The 20,429-nt window shown below is 40.6% G+C and overlaps 1 protein-coding gene across 7 annotated transcripts in view; it reads left to right on the top strand.

The window, feature by feature from the left end:
* The window catches only part of adgrb1a (adhesion G protein-coupled receptor B1a), a 651,114-nt gene that overhangs the window by 572,323 nt on the left and 58,362 nt on the right, over positions 1–20,429 (top strand). For 5 of the 7 annotated variants that reach the window (XM_069922256.1, XM_069922255.1, XM_069922253.1 and 2 more), the window contains exon 24: positions 6,777–6,875. The exons of the other annotated variants lie outside the window; for them this stretch is intronic. In XM_069922256.1, coding sequence (XP_069778357.1) covers positions 6,777–6,875 — 99 coding nt within the window. The remainder of the gene's footprint in view (positions 1–6,776; positions 6,876–20,429) is intronic. 7 annotated transcript variants of the gene reach the window in all.

The following is a 20,429-nucleotide window of genomic DNA, read 5'->3' as shown; positions in this document are numbered from 1 at the left end:
CCCTGCCCCACTGTCCGCCCTGCCCCACTGTCCGCCCTGCCCCACTGTCCGCCCTGCCCCACTGTCCGCCCTGCCCCACTGTCCGCCCTGCCCCACTGTCCGCCCTGCCCCACTGTCCGCCCTGCCCCACTGTCCGCCCTGCCCCACTGTCCGCCCTGCCCCACTGTCCGCCCTGCCCCACTGTCCGCCCTGCCCCACTGTCCGCCCTGCCCCACTGTCCGCCCTGCCCCACTGTCCGCCCTGCCCCACTGTCCGCCCTGCCCCACTGTCCGCCCTGCCCCACTGTCCGCCCTGCCCCACTGTCCGCCCTGCCCCACTGTCCGCCCTGCCCCACTGTCCGCCCTGCCCCACTGTCCGCCCTGCCCCACTGTCCGCCCTGCCCCACTGTCCGCCCTGCCCCACTGTCCGCCCTGCCCCACTGTCCGCCCTGCCCCACTGTCCGCCCTGCCCCACTGTCCGCCCTGCCCCACTGTCCGCCCTGCCCCACTGTCCGCCCTGCCCCACTGTCCGCCCTGCCCCACTGTCCGCCCTGCCCCACTGTCCGCCCTGCCCCACTGTCCGCCCTGCCCCACTGTCCGCCCTGCCCCACTGTCCGCCCTGCCCCACTGTCCGCCCTGCCCCACTGTCCGCCCTGCCCCACTGTCCGCCCTGCCCCACTGTCCGCCCTGCCCCACTGTCCGCCCTGCCCCACTGTCCGCCCTGCCCCACTGTCCGCCCTGCCCCACTGTCCGCCCTGCCCCACTGTCCGCCCTGCCCCACTGTCCGCCCTGCCCCACTGTCCGCCCTGCCCCACTGTCCGCCCTGCCCCACTGTCCGCCCTGCCCCACTGTCCGCCCTGCCCCACTGTCCGCCCTGCCCCACTGTCCGCCCTGCCCCACTGTCCGCCCTGCCCCACTGTCTGTAGTATCCCTGCAGGGATATTGATTTCTCTGCAGTTTGTCATCAACCTGTCATTGCATAGATGCAACTGATCCCAAATGATCACTGAACCTTATGTACTCCTTCCAGCCGCATCATCCTCATCTGTCATGGTATTCAGTAACATGAACTGTGCTTTTCACTCAAGATCTCACCTTTAGGGTGGCACAGTGGTTCTTTTAACTGATCCAAGAACCCTAGGTTATTAAATGGTGTAGTGCACGTCGAAAGAACCAAAGACTTGTTGATCCAAACCAAGGCTTTTATTAACTAAAAGACTGGAGCATATCACAAGTAGGTCGACCAGTCCAGAATGACCTGGTCTGGCTAGGAGCAATCCTTGAAGACATGCCAGTAGGTGTGGCTACACTTTCAGCCAATCACAGTCATCCTACACTACCATCTGTACATAGACACATTGGTGATAGAATCTGTACTATCACAACGGGCATCTGATGTTGGGTGTGTGGAGTTTGCTAGTCTTCCCTCCTAATGCTTCAGTTCCCTCTCACATCAAAGACAAAGACTAGTTTATTGGTTAATTGGCCACTGCTAATTGCCCTTCATTTGTATGTAAGTGATACAATCTGGTTAAAGTTCATGGAAATATATGGATGACATAGGATGAGTATGTTTGTTTTAATGGGTGGCAAGAACTCAATGGGCCCAAAGGCCAGATTTTACAAAGTATGACTTGCTTTGGTCTCCACAGTGTGTATTGCAACTTGTTTGGCCATGTGGAACATTGTAGGCATAGCTTACTCTGTTCTTTCCTGACATCTCTTGAAATGCAATATTTAGTAAGGATCCTTTCTGTGATAAGGTCATGATCTATTCAGTGGCCTTTGTAGACTTATCCTGACATTAGTGACTAAGCAGTTGGACTTGTATCTTAAGAAACGATTTCAATGTTTTTATCTTCAAAGGGTTGTCACCATTTACCAAATTCAAGATTTGCTAAAATGGAATGAAGCTAAAAAAGTTTAAGAGCAGCCACAATCTTTTTGGAAGGTGGTGATGTGTGGAGATAAATGGCCTTTCTTTTGCTCCCATTATTATGTTCCTATTTCTGATGGTCACCACTGGCAGAGATCGGTGAATTGAGCAGGCCAAGTACCCTAATCTTTGTGACTATCAGACCAAATACTCTATTACAAACATTTCACTTTCTTTATCCTGAAATGATAGGGGCATTGACTTCCTGCAGATAACAAAACTTGTGGCTGCAACTGAGATCACCACTAAATGTAAATATGCCCTGCAATTTTCTAAAAGTGACAGTACTACTTAAATACACTCTCTCGATGTTAAGGATGTAAATGATATCCAGCTAAGAAGTAACTTCCATTTTATATACTGATACTTAGAAGAAATGATAATTTTTGTGTTACATGGTACAGCTGTGCAAAGAGAGACACTGCAGGGAACACCTAATGTAAATGGCTTGGAAAATTATCACCTTATTCACATAATCAGTGAATTGGTTCCTCAATGTACACATCCATGGTGATAGAATAGGAGAAAAATTGAACCAAGTTTGTGGGTTACAGATTGCAAACAATGAGTATATCTACTGGGCAACCTGAATAACAGAATGTGCATCTTTAAACAACTGCATCCAGTATATCCTTGGAACTGAAAGTTATCAATGGTTCAGTATTTTTACCATATAATCTGGCAAATTTTTACAAACACGGAGATCTGCTGAAAGTTTGAGAGTCTAAAAATTCAAACCTGGTCAATTGTTCTGATTACATTCCAAAAATTCAGCTCCATTTGGTAACCAGAGATGAAATTCTGAACCGATTTTAATTCACGGTCTGCACATTTCCAATACACCCATTCCCCAACCTGTGTCCAAGTTCCGTTCTGACCGACAGGTCATATCATGAAATAGATGCAAATCAGACGTAGGTTGGCATGGCATATAGTCGCCTCACCGATCCCACCGCCCCGCACTCTTCTGACAGCCTGCTATCAGTCCCCACACCGATCCCACTGCCACGCGCTCTCCCAACAGCCCACTATCAGACCCCACACTAATCCCACTGCACCAGGCTCTCCCGACAGCCCACTACCAGTCCCCACACCGATCCCACTGCCCTGCCCTCTCCTGACAGCCTGCCATCAGTCCCTACACTGATCCCACTGCCCCGCCCTCTTCCGACAGTCTGCTATCAGTCCCCACACTGATCCCACTGCCACGCGCTTTCCTGACAGCCCGCTACCAGTCACCACACCGATCCTACTGCCCCGTGTTCTCCCCACAGCCCGCTGTACCTGTACAGCATTCTTTTATCCTGAGAACCGAGAGATGCTGTGATCTACATAATGCCGGGATATCGTCTGATGGTCATTATCGTGTGCACAGTCGTTAGCGCTGGTGAACGTATGACCAAGCGTAACTTTTATATTTACATATTTTTTCTTTATTTTGTTTAAAATTTATACCGTTTTGTTTTCAGTTGTAAGTCATATAGATTGTAAATAGGGGAGTCATAGAGGAACAGTGCAGAGTCATTGGGGGTGTTTCTAGTGAGCCGGGAAAAGCACGGTGATTCTAGGTGATGCGAGGTGTCCTTAGTATAAACACAGCTATTGTAAACTATTGCCATTTCATTCCTTTAGGCTGCAGAAGCTGAAATTAGTTGTTACGTAATGTGACTACTAATTGTGGTGAGATTGGAGGCCTTGAAACCTCTAAACCTTGCATTTGAATTCAAGGTTTTCACTGGAAGGAATCGAGCTTCCTTCATGACAACATTGAGCACACTCTGTCGCTTGGCAACCTATTTTCTCACAGCTGCTAAGAGCAAAATGAAGACCAACTCTGAGAACAGAAACAATTCATCTGCAAAATATTTTTGTTATCCTTTTGAATAAAATAGTAAATGTTTTAGCGGGTAATTTGGTACCAGGATACTCCAAAGGAGAGGTAGTAAACAACTAATGAAAATGTATATGTTAACTCGACAGCTTTCTGATAAATCTGAGGAAACTTCCCCCTCAGCCCATTCACACTTTGTTCTTGGCCATTTGTGACTCTTTGCTGTCTTAAAGTTATAGGGAAATCTTGACACTGTGTTAAAGCAGCCAGTGCTGTCTAAATTGGCATTTTGTCATGTGAATGAAAGTTCACACAGAGCATTTTTCTCTGAATATTTTAAATTAAGACCTGCAGCACGGTAACAGGCCATTTTGGGCCCACAAGCCCATGCTGCCCAATTAGCCTACAATACCCGGGTATGTTTCAAATGGAGGGAAGAAACCGGAGGCCCTGGGAAAACCCACAGAGACACTCGGGGAGCACACAAACTTCATACAGACAGCGCGGGATTTTAACCCCAGTCCCGTACACTGACGTTGTAATGGTGCTAACATTTATGCCAACCACGCTGACCCCAGAAAATGGTTTTTAAGACAGATAAACTGCTCGAAAAATTTCAAATTGAGACTCACACAAAGGTTCTGTGTGTTGGATGAAACCAAGACTTGGAAAGAATCACAAATGCTTCCAATCTCTTGTGACAAAATAAATAGGATGACCAGACCTATATCTTTTTTTTGGAGACGAGGGCAGTGGAAATTAATGATCTCCTAGTTTTCTTGTTTTAAAATGCTGAAAAGAAATGCATCCTGTTGCTTCCAATGAGAGAGTGTATGTAAGATTTTTCGAAGAGTAATTTAGTTCATCCATTTTCCCCTTCATTCTCCCATATCTTTCAATTCCTTCTGGAACATTAATATTAATTCTGCATCCAATTTGCTTTCAGGCATGGTATTCCAATTTCAAAAAGTCACCCTCATTTCACTTCTGATTTTTTTTTTTTGCCAATCCTTTTGAGTGTGTGGCCTCCAATTACCCAGCTTTCAACCACAGGAAATAGTTAAACTACATTTATTGCAAACCCTTCATGATTTTAAGCACCACCCCCAAATTCTACCCTTACTTTGTCTGTTGTAAAGCGAACAACCTGACCTTTGCAAGTCACTCCATTAAACTAATTCTTTATACTTCATTGATCAATTTTATATTCTCAAAAATCTTAACAACCTTCCTAGAGAGTGGTGCCTAGAATTGTAGTGTACACCAAACAGGAGCTAAATGAGTGATCTATATTGGTTTAACAAATATTAGGATCATAGAACAGTTCTCACCTGTTTAACCTTTCTCTATAACTCAATTCCTGAAGTCCGGGCAATATCCTATTAAATCTTTCAATCTTATTGATATATTTTCTGTAGTTCTCCACACAATACTCCAAATTTGGCCTCACCAATATCTTGAACAAACCATAACATTGCAACTTCTGATTTACAAAGGCCAATATTGCAAAATCTCTCTTTACAACCCTAACTACCTGTGACACCACTTTTAGGGAATTATGTATCTTCTTATCAAACTTTTAAGCTACTTGTCTCTAGATGTAATTTATTTTGCAGTTTACTTTGAACTCTATCCAATTATTTCCATGAAATGTTGGCACAACTCTTATTTCTTTGTTTTACCACCATCTTCAAAATAATAATATTTAACATGTTTTTCCCTTACCTTACTCTTTCTGTGAACATGTGTTCCCCCTCTCTTTTGTGTTGATGTTTATCTGCTGGGTTGTTTGTGCCCTATTATTGCCCTTCCTCAATTATTACTCTACTTCCAAACATGGTATTAAAATAGGTGCCATGTATCTCCAGAGTTCCCTTTAACTGAGTTATTAAATTGAGAACCTGTCAGCTCTCTTGGGTTGTAAAAGACCTCGCAGCTCTGTGGAAAGTTATCCTGTTCCCTCAGTTTATTCTTCATTATACATTTTTAAAATTAATTTCCAAATCTCTGAAACCTTGCTGTCGGTAGAAGCTTGCCTTATTGACAAATTTCCTACAATACAATTACAATACAATTTTGAGCAGACTTCAAACGTACTTCATTTTATTTGGCATATGCGTTCAAGAGTTCTCTTCAACAAATTCATCCTGGTTTCCCTTAATTAGTTCATGCTTATTCAGATAGTGGGTTCTGACCCAAAATGACTATTTTTCTCCCATTGATGTGGCTTGATCTGCTGAGTTCTTCAAACAAGTTGATTCCAGCATCTGCAGTTTCTTGTATGTCTGGCTGTCAATTTTTACATAGATCATGAGATACTGGATCTTGACCTGGTGAATTTGTATATGTGAGGTGGCTCAATGACAGCGTTCTATTTGTTGATGGCAGCCTTGTAATTTTGAAAGTTGCTGCTAATAGCAACGAATGCAAAATGCAGTAACAAAGGTTGAAAAATAATGAAAGCTTTTACATTTGCTGAATCCTTGAGAAGAAACAAGATGCAGTTAAGTGCCACTAACTGTTTAACCACAGAATGTATATCATCTTGGTGAGGGAACAGAACTGAGTTTACATTTTTAATAGTTTTAAAGATATAATTAGCTTAAAGACATAGCAAATAAAATGGATGTGGTTTTACAACATTTTAAAAAGTCAGATTTAAATGGAGCATTCATGCCTTATCTTGGAATTTATGTTGAATATATTGTATGAAAAAAAAGTATGCCTAATTAAAATTTGGAGGGGAATAAAATCCCCTAAACATTAATATATAAATTTAAATTCAAAGTTTAACTTCTGATCTTCAGATTTTCTTTCTCGTCAAGGAAATATGGAATAATGTGTGTTAATTTAAATACATTTCTGGACTTGTGTGTATGTGTGTGTGTGCATATATATATATATATATTTTTTTAAGTTACTGACAAAATGAAGAATCTTATGAAGTTTTATTTTCTGGATGCGTATTATTTGTCTCTGATTTTTGTGTTAAAGTTCAATTTTTGTTTCAGTCTTTTAATTTTAATTCCAGTCAGATGACAGTTCCCCTTTACGGTATGGCGCTCAAATGTTCCAAGTGTGGAGTTATATCTTCAGCTGAAGTATCGGCAACAGTCACCAGTAATGCCATGTTAGTTCTTGTAATTTCAATACTTGATTTTCATTGTCTTCTGAAGGACACACCAGCTGTTAATTGTCAGTTTACTGAGTACATTGCATGCATGGGTTGCTTTTATTTAAAACTTTAAAAAAAATATTTTGTGCAGAAAATGAAATTATACTTTAGTTAGTATGACCTCGGATTTGCTGACATCGCACATGATTGCTTTAAGTTTACCAAGCGTAAAGCTTTGAGCTGCCATACATATCATCAGTTTTGTTAGTTATCTGTTTTCCCACCCATTGTGAAGGCAGTCATGAATCTCCCTATTGACGGTGAACCTGATGGGCTAACCACCATCCAATGGTGAAATGTTAACTTTGCTCATTAGACATGGTAATTATTTTAAAGTAGACAATCATTCTTAAGACTAACCCAAGCAATGCAGTGTTATGAACTTGCTTTAATGCAAATGGCTTCATTGCATTGTAGATTTCTATATGGTAGCATTGCATTTTGTTGGAATATTGTGCTATCTTGCATCTCGGTTATGTGCATTTTGAGATCTAAGATGACCAGATGTGGCCATATATCTTGGGCTATTAATTGGAAAACAAAATAATATTCCACCATTGAATGGTCAAATTGGGTAACCACAGCTCTCATGTAGGTTATTGTATAACGTCAGAACACTACAACACAGAAACGGGTCCTTCTACCTCTCTACTCCGTGTTGAACTGGGTTTTTTTGTACCTTGTTTCATTGACTTGTCTCTATCCAAATTTTTCTTAAATGTTGAAATTGAACCTGCATCTACCACTTCAGCTGGCTGCTTGTTCCATACTCTCGCCACCTTCTGAATTAAGAAGTTCCTCCTAATGATCCCCTTAAACATTTCATCTTTCACCCTTGACCCATGTCCTCTTGTTTTTTTCTCATCCAACCTCAGAAGAAAAAGCTTGCTTGCACTTGCTCTATCTATACCCTTCATAGCATCCTTATAAATTTTCTCTGTGCTCCTTCAATCTTAAATTTTATTGATACACTTCCAGTAGATAAGCCTATAACTAAGGAAGATGATAAAGGGTGCTACCGATGAGTGTAATCAGGCAGATATTTGACAGTGACTAGAATTAAGCAAAACATTAAAAATTCAAATAGAAGCAGAAAAAAACATTTGAAGGGAATTTCAACAATGACCCCTTGCCAGTGGTACACCAATGGAGATGGAATATGAAAGGGAACGAGTGAGAGGACCAGACGATGTATTGGAGTGCTTTTAGAACTTACAGCGATAGGTTGAAGCAATTAGGATCTGAGAGAATGAATTTCAAGTTTCTGCTGTTGATGAACGAGGAAAGTCCATAAGTGACGTATCTGGCGATGAGGGTTGGATGTTGGCAGAAGAGCTTCAGATGAGTGCAGTTTTATGGAGGGTGAAAGTTTGGAGGAGAAGTTTTCAAATCTGAATATAATAAACCCAAGGAAAAATTGAGTTTGGGTGGGCAGAAGCCAGTTATATTATAGAGGTAGAAGTCAGATGCTTTTGTGACACGATTTCCATACATAGTTTAGCTCAAGTTCCCAAAAGATGGAGAAGTCGCAAACAACCTGGTTCAAGTTTGGAGAATGACTGAGACATGGTGGCTAGGGAATGGAACTTGTGCTGCAGTCAAGAGGATGACTTCTGCCTTGAGAAGATTTAAACCTTCTGATAATGCAGTTGGAGTAGAGACATTAAGGCAAGTGGCAGTATTGTGGAAACTAGAGTCAAAAAGTATTGTGTGGAACTTGTGATTTCTTCAGCTGGTGTTGTCAGAAGGTATTTTTCCAAGAACATTAACTCCTTCTCACAACTGTGAATATGTTGTATTGTGGTTAAACTTTCTTAGAGTCATGCTCTTTTGAGAATATTTACAAATGTGCATGTGCAAATTGTTAAGTTTCATTTTCATCCTCCCATTTCAGGTAATTATGACAGAATAATCTGGATAATTTTCCAGGCTGCAGTACCCTTGTCAAATACCACCAATACTCATTGGATGTTTGGACTTCTTGGCACTCCTTTTCTCCAGATACAAGCCTCAATGTTTCTCTCATCCCATTTCTTCTAAGCAAAGCAGTTGCAGTTTAAAAATATATTTCACCTCAACCAAATTCTCTGAAAGTAAAAGAACTTTTCATCTTTTTAAATTAAGAAAGCACAAACACCTCTGAAGAAAGTCTAGAATGGAAAGTTTGACAATGCCACTGATAATTTTAATATCCTTAAGCCATTTTAGATCATAAACCCATAAGATATAGCAGTAGAAGTAGGCCATTCAACTCATCAAGTCTGCTCTGCCATTCCATCATGAGCTGATTCATTCTTCCACTCAGCTGCACTCCCTTGCCTTCTCATAACTTTGTGTATCCCAACTATTGAGACATCTATCAATCTCTTCCTTAAATACATCCAACAACCTAGTCTCCACGCCAAGTTACAGAGGTTCACCACTCTCTGACTGAAGAAATTCCTCTGCATCTTAACTTTTCAGACATCTATCAATCTCTTCCTTAAATACATCCAACAACCTGGTCTCCACGTCAAGTTCCAGAAGTTCACCACTTTCTGACTGAAGAAATTCCTCTGCATCTCTGCTTTAAATGGGCATTCTTCAATCCTGAAGTTGTGCCCTCTTGTCCTTGCGTGAAAAGAATGTGGATCATTTAAACAACAATAAATAGAAAGTGATACATATCCAAGACAGTGCTGTGAGTGAACAAAGATGGAAGGAAAGGAATTAAAATTAAGGTTTTGGTCTGTTGCAAATAGATTCGGCTGTTTTTCACACTTGGTAGTATCCATGTAAAATTGAGTTTTATTTTTGATATTATCAGGAGGAACGCTGACATAAAAAAAATAGAAGCACAAGTAGGTCATTGGGTCAACCTGGCCTACTGTTCATATGATCATTTAAATTTCGCTTTTAAATTTAAAAAAAGCACAAACACCTGGAGAAAGTCTAGAGGGGAAAGTTTGACAGTGCCATTGATAATATTATTAAGCCATTTTGCATCAGTAAAACAATAAGATATAGCAGTAGAAGTAGGCCATTCAACTCATCAAGTCTGCTCCACCATTCCATCATGAGCTGATTCATTCTTCCACTCAGCCACACTCCCTTGCCTTCTCATAACCTCGTATATCCCAACTATTCAGATACCTATCAATCACTGCCTTAAATACATCCAACAACCTGGCCTCCACAGCTGCCCATGGTAGCAATAATCAGATTTCATCATCTCCTCCATTTGAACCTCCCAGTCTTGGAGTTAGAAGGGTTGCTATTTTCACCCTTCTCTCTTTGACCTGGCTTTGTCTGCCCATCAATTCCTCTTCACCCATTTCCCCTCCCCTCTTTCTACTGCCTCTCTTCATATTCACTCCAAGTCTGAGGCAGTAGAAAGAGTCTTGATCCAAACTATAGACCTTCCTTGGCCTGCACAAATACTGCATGAGCCAGCACCTCTTTTTTTTAATTGTTTGCATTGAATATAATCATGGGCAGTTCACAATGGTCTCAACTCCTCTTCAATGCCAGTTCTTCATAATGATCAATTCCTTCATATTTCAAAGATTTGTCCATCTCCACCTTAAATACATCTTATAATCTGGCCGTCTCCACCCCCAGGAGCAGAGAACTATCAATATTTACAACCATCTGACAGGAGATATTGCTATACACTTCAATTTCAAGTTACCAACCCCTTATTTTGTAACAATGTTTGTGACCATCCCAATCACCTCAACATTCACCCAGAAAGCCCCCTTACAATCTTGTATGTATAAACAAGATCCCTCCTTATTCTCCAGAACTGAAATTAACACAGATACAGACCATTTAGCCTCTCTTGATAGAGCCCCTCTGTCATCCTAGAAAATAATTTGGTGAATTTCATTTGGAGTGCCTCCAATACTACCATATCCTTTATCAGGAAAAAGAGACCAGATGTTACCTCAACAGTACCCTATACAATTGAAACAAAGCCGCCATAATCTTAAGCTCCAATCCGGTTTCAAAAAAAAGGCCAACTTGATCTTTGTCTTCTCAACTACTTAATAGATCTTCCTGCAAACTTCTTGTGATTCATGCACAAGACCATTCGGATCTCTCTGAACATCACTATTTGTGGTCTCTTTCCATTGAGTTAATAATCTGCCTTTTGATTTTTTTTCTTCCCAAAGTACATATCCTCACATTTCCCCACCATTTTCCAAAATTTCAGCTCACCATTCAAACATTATCCTACCACAGAATCAAGAGGTCCATGTCACAACACATATCAAAGCCTTTCTTGGAATTAATTTTAGTTGGCACTTTATCAGACCAAATAAACCTGTTAACTTCTTGAAAGTGATGCCACAGTCTAGCTAGAGGACTTTGCCAAACTTATTCCCAAACATTTGCACATATTGATTTGCAGATGGGTAGAAAAGGTAGTGGATTGGGATAACTATAACAGAGCACAAGAGGCTCAAACCATATTTATGTTACAATTTCCCCAACTGATTTTATTGGATGAGACAAATGGTTTGTGACTTGGTAAAAGCCATGAAATTTCTAGGTAATAGTGGCCAGTTTATTATATTTTTTTTAAGAGAACAATCCCAATTGTAACTCAGTCACAGCTGAACACACTGAATTCTCACAGTGTGTTTACCCAAATAACTGCTGGCATGTTGTGTTCACATTTTAATTTGTCATAGAAAGCCTCTATTTCCAGTTTTCTTGCATCATTAAAAATGACATATAAAACCATTAATTCCTTCTGCATGGACTAATCATCTGTGAGCACACGTGACCTCTGGAATCCTGTCACTTCCCCTTTTCCCAGTAGTTTTATGGAGATAATTAAAATGGACTGTAACACTTCACTTTGCTTCACCTCCTTCAGCCCAAACCTCCAAGTGCACAGAGAATCTAAATATATATTTGTAATAAAAGGCCCTGAGCATATAATCTATCTAAGTTTATGCCCTTTTTAAAGGGCAGATGATGAGCTGAGAACAGTGAATGGATGTATCCCTCCAGTTCAGCCTGGAATGAGAAGGGGAATAGAAAGGAGGAGCTACTTTGCTGTTTGACCAGGAAGTGATTTTAAAAATAGTCCATGCATGTTGGGAACAAAATTTCTAAATGGCATGCACAACAATAGGGTTACGACCAGAGCCAAAGATTAGAACATGGAGCCTTTCAGCACATGACCTGGGTAAACCTACTCAATGATCTAAACCTTCCCTTCCTCACTCCCATATCCCTCTATTTTTCTTGCATCCAGGTGCTGGTCCAAGAGTCTTCTAAATGTCCCAATTGTACCAGCCTCCACCACCACCCCTGAAAATGTATTCCAAGCACCCACAACTCCCCGTGTGGATACATCTCCCTTAAACTTTCTTCCCCTCACCTTATACAGATGCCCTCTGGTACTAGAATCTTGCTGTATCCTTTGAGAACTTTGAATGCTTTTTTTGCAGTTCCACCAACTTGCATTGGTGTGGCTATTTACATAATGATGAACGATTATCATGGCCAGCCACACTTCTGCTTGTCATTCACTACTTAGACCCCTGACCCTCAGTTTTATTTTGCCAAATTCAACACGAGCTAAGAGAAGGAATAGGTTAGTTTGCCCTCAAGCTTGTTCTGTCACTCGGTAAGATGGGAGCTAATCAATTAGAAAGACACTCTTGGCTCTCACTGATTATTTTTCTCCTTGCTTATCAAGAATGTATCTACTTCTGCTTTCCTCTTTGAGGAAGAGAATTTATAATGCTCCAATTGTGTGTGTTTTTTTCCGAAATAGGCCTTGTATTTAAACAGTAATCCCTCATTATAAGTTTTGCTCTCTTCTATCTGGACCAGTGGTTCTTTGGGTGGCCATTTCAAAAGGAGGATATGGTCATAGGTTACCATATATACACTGAGTTTCAAAAAATACTATTAAAAAAAAAATAAGATTTAAACAGCATTGCAAAAACAACAAATGCTTACACATTGTGTGTGTGTTATATGGTGGGTCACGTCTCCAGAATGGAGGACCATCGCCTTCCCAAGATCGTGTTATATGGCGAGCTCTCCACTGGCCACCGTGACAGAGGTGCACCAAAGAAAAGGTACAAGGACTGCCTAAAGAAATCTCTTGGTGCCTGCCCCATTGACCACCGCCAGTGGGCTGATCTCGCCTCAAACCGTGCATCTTGGCGCCTCACAGTTTGGCGGGCAGCAACCTACTTTGAAGAAGACCACAGAGCCCACCTCACTGACAAAAGGCAAAGGAGGAAAAACCCAACACCCAACCCCAACCAACCAATTTTCCCCTGCAGCCGCTGCAACCGTGTCTGCCTGTCCCGCATCGGACTTGTCAGCCACAAACGAGCCTGCAGCTGACGTGGACTTTTACCCCCTCCATAAATCTTTGTCCGCGAAGCCAAGCCAAAGATATGGTGACCTGTGACCATGTCCTCATTGGATGCAATAGATGGTTTGTGGTTAGTAGGGGATTACTGAAGATGGTCTATGAGTGGAAAGAAAAAATTGAGAATCACTGATCTAGACCACTTCTCCGAATCTTGTAAATTTCAATCAGGACGCTTTAAACTAGCAATGAATAAAAGCTGAGGTTTCACATCTTTTCCTCAACCAGGTATTAGTCCAGTAGACTACTCCTTAGTTGCTTTCTACGTATTAATAAAGAGCCCAAAGCTAAACATGACATTGCTCTTTCTCTCTAAAAATAATCTCAATTCTCCTCACACACAAAAAAAAATGCATTCTGTTAGTTTTCCTAATTAAGGTAAAAAAAATATAGGAGCAGATGCAGGCTATCTGGCCTGTCAAGCCTGCAACGCTACTTAAGATCATTACTGATCTGGATGTGGACTCATCTCCACTTACCTGATTTTCCCCCATAACCCTCAATTCCCCTGCAATGTAAAAATCTATCTGTAGTTTGCAACCTTTTTCTTTCCACTCACATGCTAATTTAAGTAATCCCTATGCCATAGGCAGTCTGTGATTAGTAAGGGATTGCTTAAGGTGGTAGGTGGGGGTGGAAAGAAAAAGTTTGAAAACCACTGTTTTAATCGTTCCTAATTGACTTGTTATGTGCATGGTTTCATAACTCCAAAGGAAATGGGCAAATAACAATTTTTCTCAAGCAAAATATTTCAGTCACAATTGCAGGCTATATTTCCACATTATCCCAACACAATGCCTTCTATTGGTTGGGTATTCCTCTGACCATGCTAGTACATTATTCCCAGTTCACATACCCCATACCTGATATACCTGCATTTCAACCTTGAGAGAATAATGCACAAGGGTAACCACATATCTCTGTATCTCAGAACTCTTCAGTTTTTCACCATTTAGATAATATTTTCTCACTAAATGGGAAATGTAATGTTTCCCCAAATTTTACAACACCTGTCACATTATTTTCCACTCATTTAACTGCATTCCTTTTATACCTTGGCAATCCACTTCAATGCCTCTATCACATCAGCAAGTAACCCAACTGTGCCTTTGTTGACTTCTTCAAAGTCATTTTTATAACATAAAATGATGGACCCTTCAAAGTTGAGCACCCTGATTCATCACTCAAACAGAAAAAGAACCATTTATGTGTATTCTTGGATTCCTGTTTGGTAGCCAATCTTTTATTGCCTAAAAACAAAGCCTATGTTTAGAATAGGCTAAGCAAGCTTGTTTAAATGTGGATGGTGCCCCTCCCCACAACAATTTAATTCGTATCTCCTGTGCATCAACAATGATTTGCACTGCAGATTTTAAATTTGCACTCACTTATAATGCATTTGGATGCAAAATAACTCATTCTTGGAGCTGAGAAATCCTGGTCAACAAAGACCTGCCCTATTACTTGTCACCTACCTAAGAAAAAGTTGCCACTTGAGTTGCTCTCCAGGTGGGAATCCATTTCCAGTGTGATTTGGGAGTGGAGAAATCAAAAAGATTAGATCTAACCAGTAAATGACTTAACGAGTGAGCCTTGGAAAAGCGGTGGCTGCAGCCTGAGCCAGCAGTTTAAAAACATTGAATATTTCTGATAAAATTCAAAAACTATTCAAAATCAAAATGGAAATACTTGATGATTTGGTTTGTCACGATTCCTTCATCTTGGCAAATGTTCTGTTCAGATCCTGTGCAAATACAAGGCCAGATTTTGCAGGTTTCTGGTAAAATTCCTTTGTCAACCAAGCGCATGAAGAGACCTAATTATTTGCATTATGGGAAAAACGATCATTTTCTGCACGGTTCATTTAGACCATTTCTTAAATTGACGTATTTCATGTAATGTTCAGATTAACTAGGCATTGTCGTCTTCCGAGTTTACTGACGGCTGAACGGATTCTGTCAGAGCTGCCCTTCCCTGTGGATACAAGGATTTGTGTTCAGCTGCAGTTCCTTTAATGTTGCAGCTGTATGACCCCTGAGCACATTTTGAAGCTGAGTAGTTGGAAGACAGGAAATAAAAAGCAGGATAAGATGCTTAAATTATTATTCTTTCAAGATCACAGACCTCTCCAGCTGAAGAAATACAATGGGAAGGGCTTCAACTTGTTGTCTTGTCCTGTTACTGTTTCTTAGTTCCATCGGTTTTTTTTTCCCCCACTGCCGGTCCATCATACATCAGAAAGATAATTATGGTTTTTGAGCTACATAGAGCAGAACACAGATGAACAATTTCTTTTATTGTTTGGTGGATAAAATTACCTTCAAGAACTGTTGGTGCTTTGCTGTTGACTGCACCATTGCTAAACTCCGTTGATGGTATGTGCATTGCTAAGAGATTTTGTCTTGAATTCAAGTTTTCACATGAATTACTTTGGTAAAATGAGCAAAGACAAACTGCTCTGAATTGGAGAGGGAGGAAAAGAGCAGTTGGGAGCCATTCCACCCGCTATCCCTGACTGAATTTCTGCAAGGAATAGATTATAACCAGCTTGTCATCAGTAGAAACATACTCATTGAAATATGTTGCATGTATTCCATTACTGGGGTAGGGCAAGTACTGCTTTACCTTTGGATATCAAAGTGATTGGACAAATTTGCAGTATATATTTTGTACAGGGTTGAAACAAGCACAAAAAAAGCTATGGGCTTTGACCTAGCAGGGTGCCACTGACTGCACTCTTGCTAATTTGTGTCTATTACCCTTCATCTCTGAGGTGTTAAATACAAGAAAGGAATGTACTCCTCCAGCATCCATCTAGGTGTGTCCTGACACAGTGCATGCAGGCCATTTCAATCTGCTGTTGTCCATTACGCCCATTGAACCAGTCATTTTTGAACCACTGCAACAAATGAGAGGTCAGGGTGCAAACGTTTGAGAATGTTACATCAAACAACCGGTGATGCAGGCCTGTGAAAGCAAACTGCTGAGCTTGCACCACAGCAGCCTGTGTTGAAGGGATAAGGGAAGGAGAACGTTCCATGCTGACTTCATTTTCAGTGTGTACATCAGAAGATTGTTGTGGGATGAGAGGGGTGTATGTTGTGAAAAAGACATGAATGTCATTCCAGTTTCATTAACTTCCAGTCACAGGCTCCATATTAACCATGTAACCATTACAGCACGGAAACAGGCCATTTTGGCCCTTCTAGTCCCCACCGAACTAAGTATTCTCTAGTTCTATCTACCTGCACCTTGACCATAACCCTCCATTCCCCCCTCATCCATATATCTGTTCAATTTTTGCTTAAAAGACAAAATTGACCTTGCCACCACTACTTCTCCCGGAAGCTCATTCCACACAGCCACTACTCTCTGAGTAATGTTACTCATGTTACTTGTAAACTTTTTCCCCTTAACTCTTAACTCATGACCTCTTGTTTCAATCTCTCCTACTATCAGTGGAAAAAGCCTATCCACATCAAATTCCCCCTCAACCTTCTACGCTCCAAGGAATATAGACCTAATTTGCTCACTCTTTCTTTCTAATTTAGATGCTGAAAACCAGGTAACATTCTTGTAAATCTTCTCTGCACTCTCTCTAACTTGGTGATATCCTTCCTATAATTCGGTGACAAGAACTGCACACAGTACTCTAAATTTAGCCTCACCAATTCCTTTAACAGTCTCAATATCACCTCCCAAGTATTGTATTCTATGCATTGATTTATAAGGGCCACCATACTAAAAGTCTTCTTTACCACCCTATCCACATGAGATTCTACGTTCAGGGAATGATGCACCATTATCCTGTATCTTTCTGCTCCACTGCATTCCCCAATCCCCTTCCATTTACTACGTTTGTCCTGTTTTGATTATTCCTACCAAAATGAAGCACTTCAAACTTCTCAGCATTAAACTCCATCTGCCATCTTCCATCCCACTCTTCTAAGCCATCCAAATCCCTCTGCAATCTTTGAAAACCTTCATTATCCATAATTCCACCTATTTTAGTATCCTCTGCATGTTTACTAATCCAGTTTACCACCCCATCATCCAGATCATTAATGCATATGATAAACAGCAATGGACCCAATACAGATCCCTGAGGCACACCATTTGTTACCGGCTTCCAGCCTGACTAACAGTTATCCACCACGACTCTCTGGCATCTCCCTTCCAGCCACTGTTGAATCCATTTGTCTATCTCAAAATTAATACCTAACAACTGAACTTTTGTAACTAACCTTCAATGCGGAATCTTATCGAAGGCCTTACCAAAGTCCATGCTATTTGCTACAATAGCCATGTAACATGTTTTGTAGCTTAGTGCTGTGGAAGAAATCTCGAGTTTGCATGGAAGATATTAAATGGATTTTGCTTAGATGTCTTTGTCAATGAAATCAATGACCAAAGAATGCTAACAGTTCTCCTGACACTAATTGGACTCCAGTGGTCTTTTTTGATCTTGTGTGTACCCAGATGTATGGATTCCCTGGTTCTTTTTTAACAGATCATCCAGAAACTGTTTGAAATTCTATTATACTGAACAACAATTTTTTTTCTAAAGGTTTGCTTACTGAAAAAAAAAATTGGGAATTATGATAGACAACTTCAAGATGAACACACAGCAAATCTAAAATTATCCTTATCAAGTAGGAAGTTGGAGAAACATTATCTTTTAATAAATTTAGCATGTTTAATTGCATAATGATGCTCTGCAAGATGGTTGACTGCACACGTTGCACAACTGTGAGGGGCCCAGGGGTTGTTTTGATCATCAATTTTATTACTAAAGTAAAGCTCATAGGCTTTCTTAATAAGTGCAGTACCTTTGAGCCTGAAGCATATACTCGCCACAAATGTAACAGAATGTATAGCAGCTGTTGTGAAATTGAAGTGGCATTTCTGCTCCACTGAATCTTCCTGTAGGCAATAAATGCTATTGTTAAGTACATTCACTATGCTATTGTCTGAAGAACATGCACATCAGCATGCATTCAATCTTCAATGTAATGCACACCATTTCTATATGTGAACTGCTTTTATAGCCTATCTGCATCTATCCTGACTAAGCCTACCTTGAACTGCACTAAGTGCATGGACTGACAAAACAGGAGATGAAAATATGACACGAAATCACAAAAATAGGTTGAATATAATAAAAAGGTATGTGATAGGAAAATCTTAAGGTGATTTTCATGATCACCAGCTTCAAATCCATAAATATGCCCCCAAATATTCAGGAACTAAATTCTTCATTGTCCAGTGTTATTAGTGTGATGAGCGAGTTTTTTCTTGAACATGGAACAATAGTGTTCAACATACACCTGCAGTGATAACCTTACACCCTTCCATTCCTTTGTATTCATATTGTGCTAGAATCTAGCCTCAGACTGCATTTCTTCAAGGATTCTAATGCTGTTTAACCCTCTACCTTAAGACAAGACTATTGACCCTCAAGGAAGTGGATCTCAAAACTGAAGCTGAGAGGTGAAATTCAAAGGGACAGAGCAAATTAGTGAACTCCAGCCAGTTCTAATGTACTGAATTTTTCTATGTTGGGAAGCCAGCAACCATGAAATCCAGGCATGGCAGAGCAGCGCAGCACAGAGCCCTGGATAGGTTCCCCTTCGATACTCAGCAGTTCATTGAGCCTGAGTGTCATGGAGATCTTACCCTGTTGGAAAAGGAAAGGATTTATTTTGGATTCTGAAAGAGATTTCAGAATAAAAATCCTGGATAAGTGAAGTCTGGCAGGCTTCTTGCCAATCCTAGCATTTTAATTTTTTGCTTCTCTTTGGCAACCTTTACAAATTTGTAATTGGGACTGGTGTGGGGTGGGGGGGGGGGGGTGGGTGGAAAGAAGTCACACACTGTCAATGTGTAAAATTGGTCATTAAATTGTGGGCAGAAAAATCCATTTTGGCGATTGTGAAGTTTCACTTTGCTAATTGTGTGAAGATGGCACCTTGCCCAGCTCTTTCCTGTGATATTCACATCATTGCTGAATTGATTGTTAAAAAGTTGAGTTTAGTAATTAACTGCATAAGTTCCCTTTTGCCATATAATAGTTAATAATTCAGCCTCCTTGTACAGGTAGTCACCATTTATCTTTAGGGCAGTACGGTTGACATAGTGGTTAGTACTAGCAAATCAGGTCAGGGGTTCGAATCCAGTGCTGTCTATAAAGCACTTGTGCATTCTCCCCGTGTCTGCGTGGGTTTCCTCCGGTGGCTCCAGTTTCCTCCCACTATTTGAAATGTAATGGGGATTTAGGTTGATTGGGCAGCACGAACTCAAGGTCCAACATGGCCTGTTACCATGCTGTATGTCTAAATTTTAAAAAAAGATTAAAAATACGAGCAATTTATTTGCAGGCTTTACATTCCAAATTTGATAAAGATGTTTTCCTTAGGTTTTTTGTTCTCTTTGCCTAATCATTCTCCTGCATTCCTTGCTGTAACTGATTGACAATTAATTTGTTTGGTGCATTGCAGTCCATTTCTTAACTTGTTTCTCAACTACTTGATTTTATTTGATGTTCTTGGAGGTCGCAGATGCTTGAATGCCTTGAGGCATTTTAAGTTTTCACATTCAAGGAATTTGCGTATTAATGGTTTTGAAAGCGGAAAGTGTAAGGAACAGTCGGCATGGAACATGCATGCCAAGATGGATCACTCAAGCAAAATCAGGGCCATTCTGTGGTGTGAGATCACTCACCAACTCAAGATGTTTAATGCTACAATTTTTAACCATCATAGTTGATTATATTTCAGGACAAAATTCATTTTATTAATAATGTGAATATTCTTGAAGGTTGATATTTTTGAGCTTTACCTGCAGTTATTAATAATTGGAGATTTTGAGTTACTTTGGTGACCTTTCTCATAGGAGAAATTTTTATTTGGACTATAATTCATGATTAGTTATTCTATTCAAGAGAAAAAATAATTTGTATTTGCAGGGCTTATTTCCATAATTCCTCAGTGTGTTTCACAGGCAGTGAAATACACTTAGAATAGTATTCATTATCCTGTAATAAAACAGAAATGTAATATTACACAAAATTGCCTTTCGTCTTCTACAAGGCAGATAAAAATTCACTCCTTACAGTCAGAGAAGGA

Source organism: Narcine bancroftii, chromosome 2 (genome assembly GCF_036971445.1).
Source record: "Narcine bancroftii isolate sNarBan1 chromosome 2, sNarBan1.hap1, whole genome shotgun sequence".
In the NCBI taxonomy this organism is placed as follows: domain Eukaryota; kingdom Metazoa; phylum Chordata; class Chondrichthyes; order Torpediniformes; family Narcinidae; genus Narcine; species Narcine bancroftii.
This window is presented reverse-complemented; position numbering and strand designations above follow the sequence as displayed.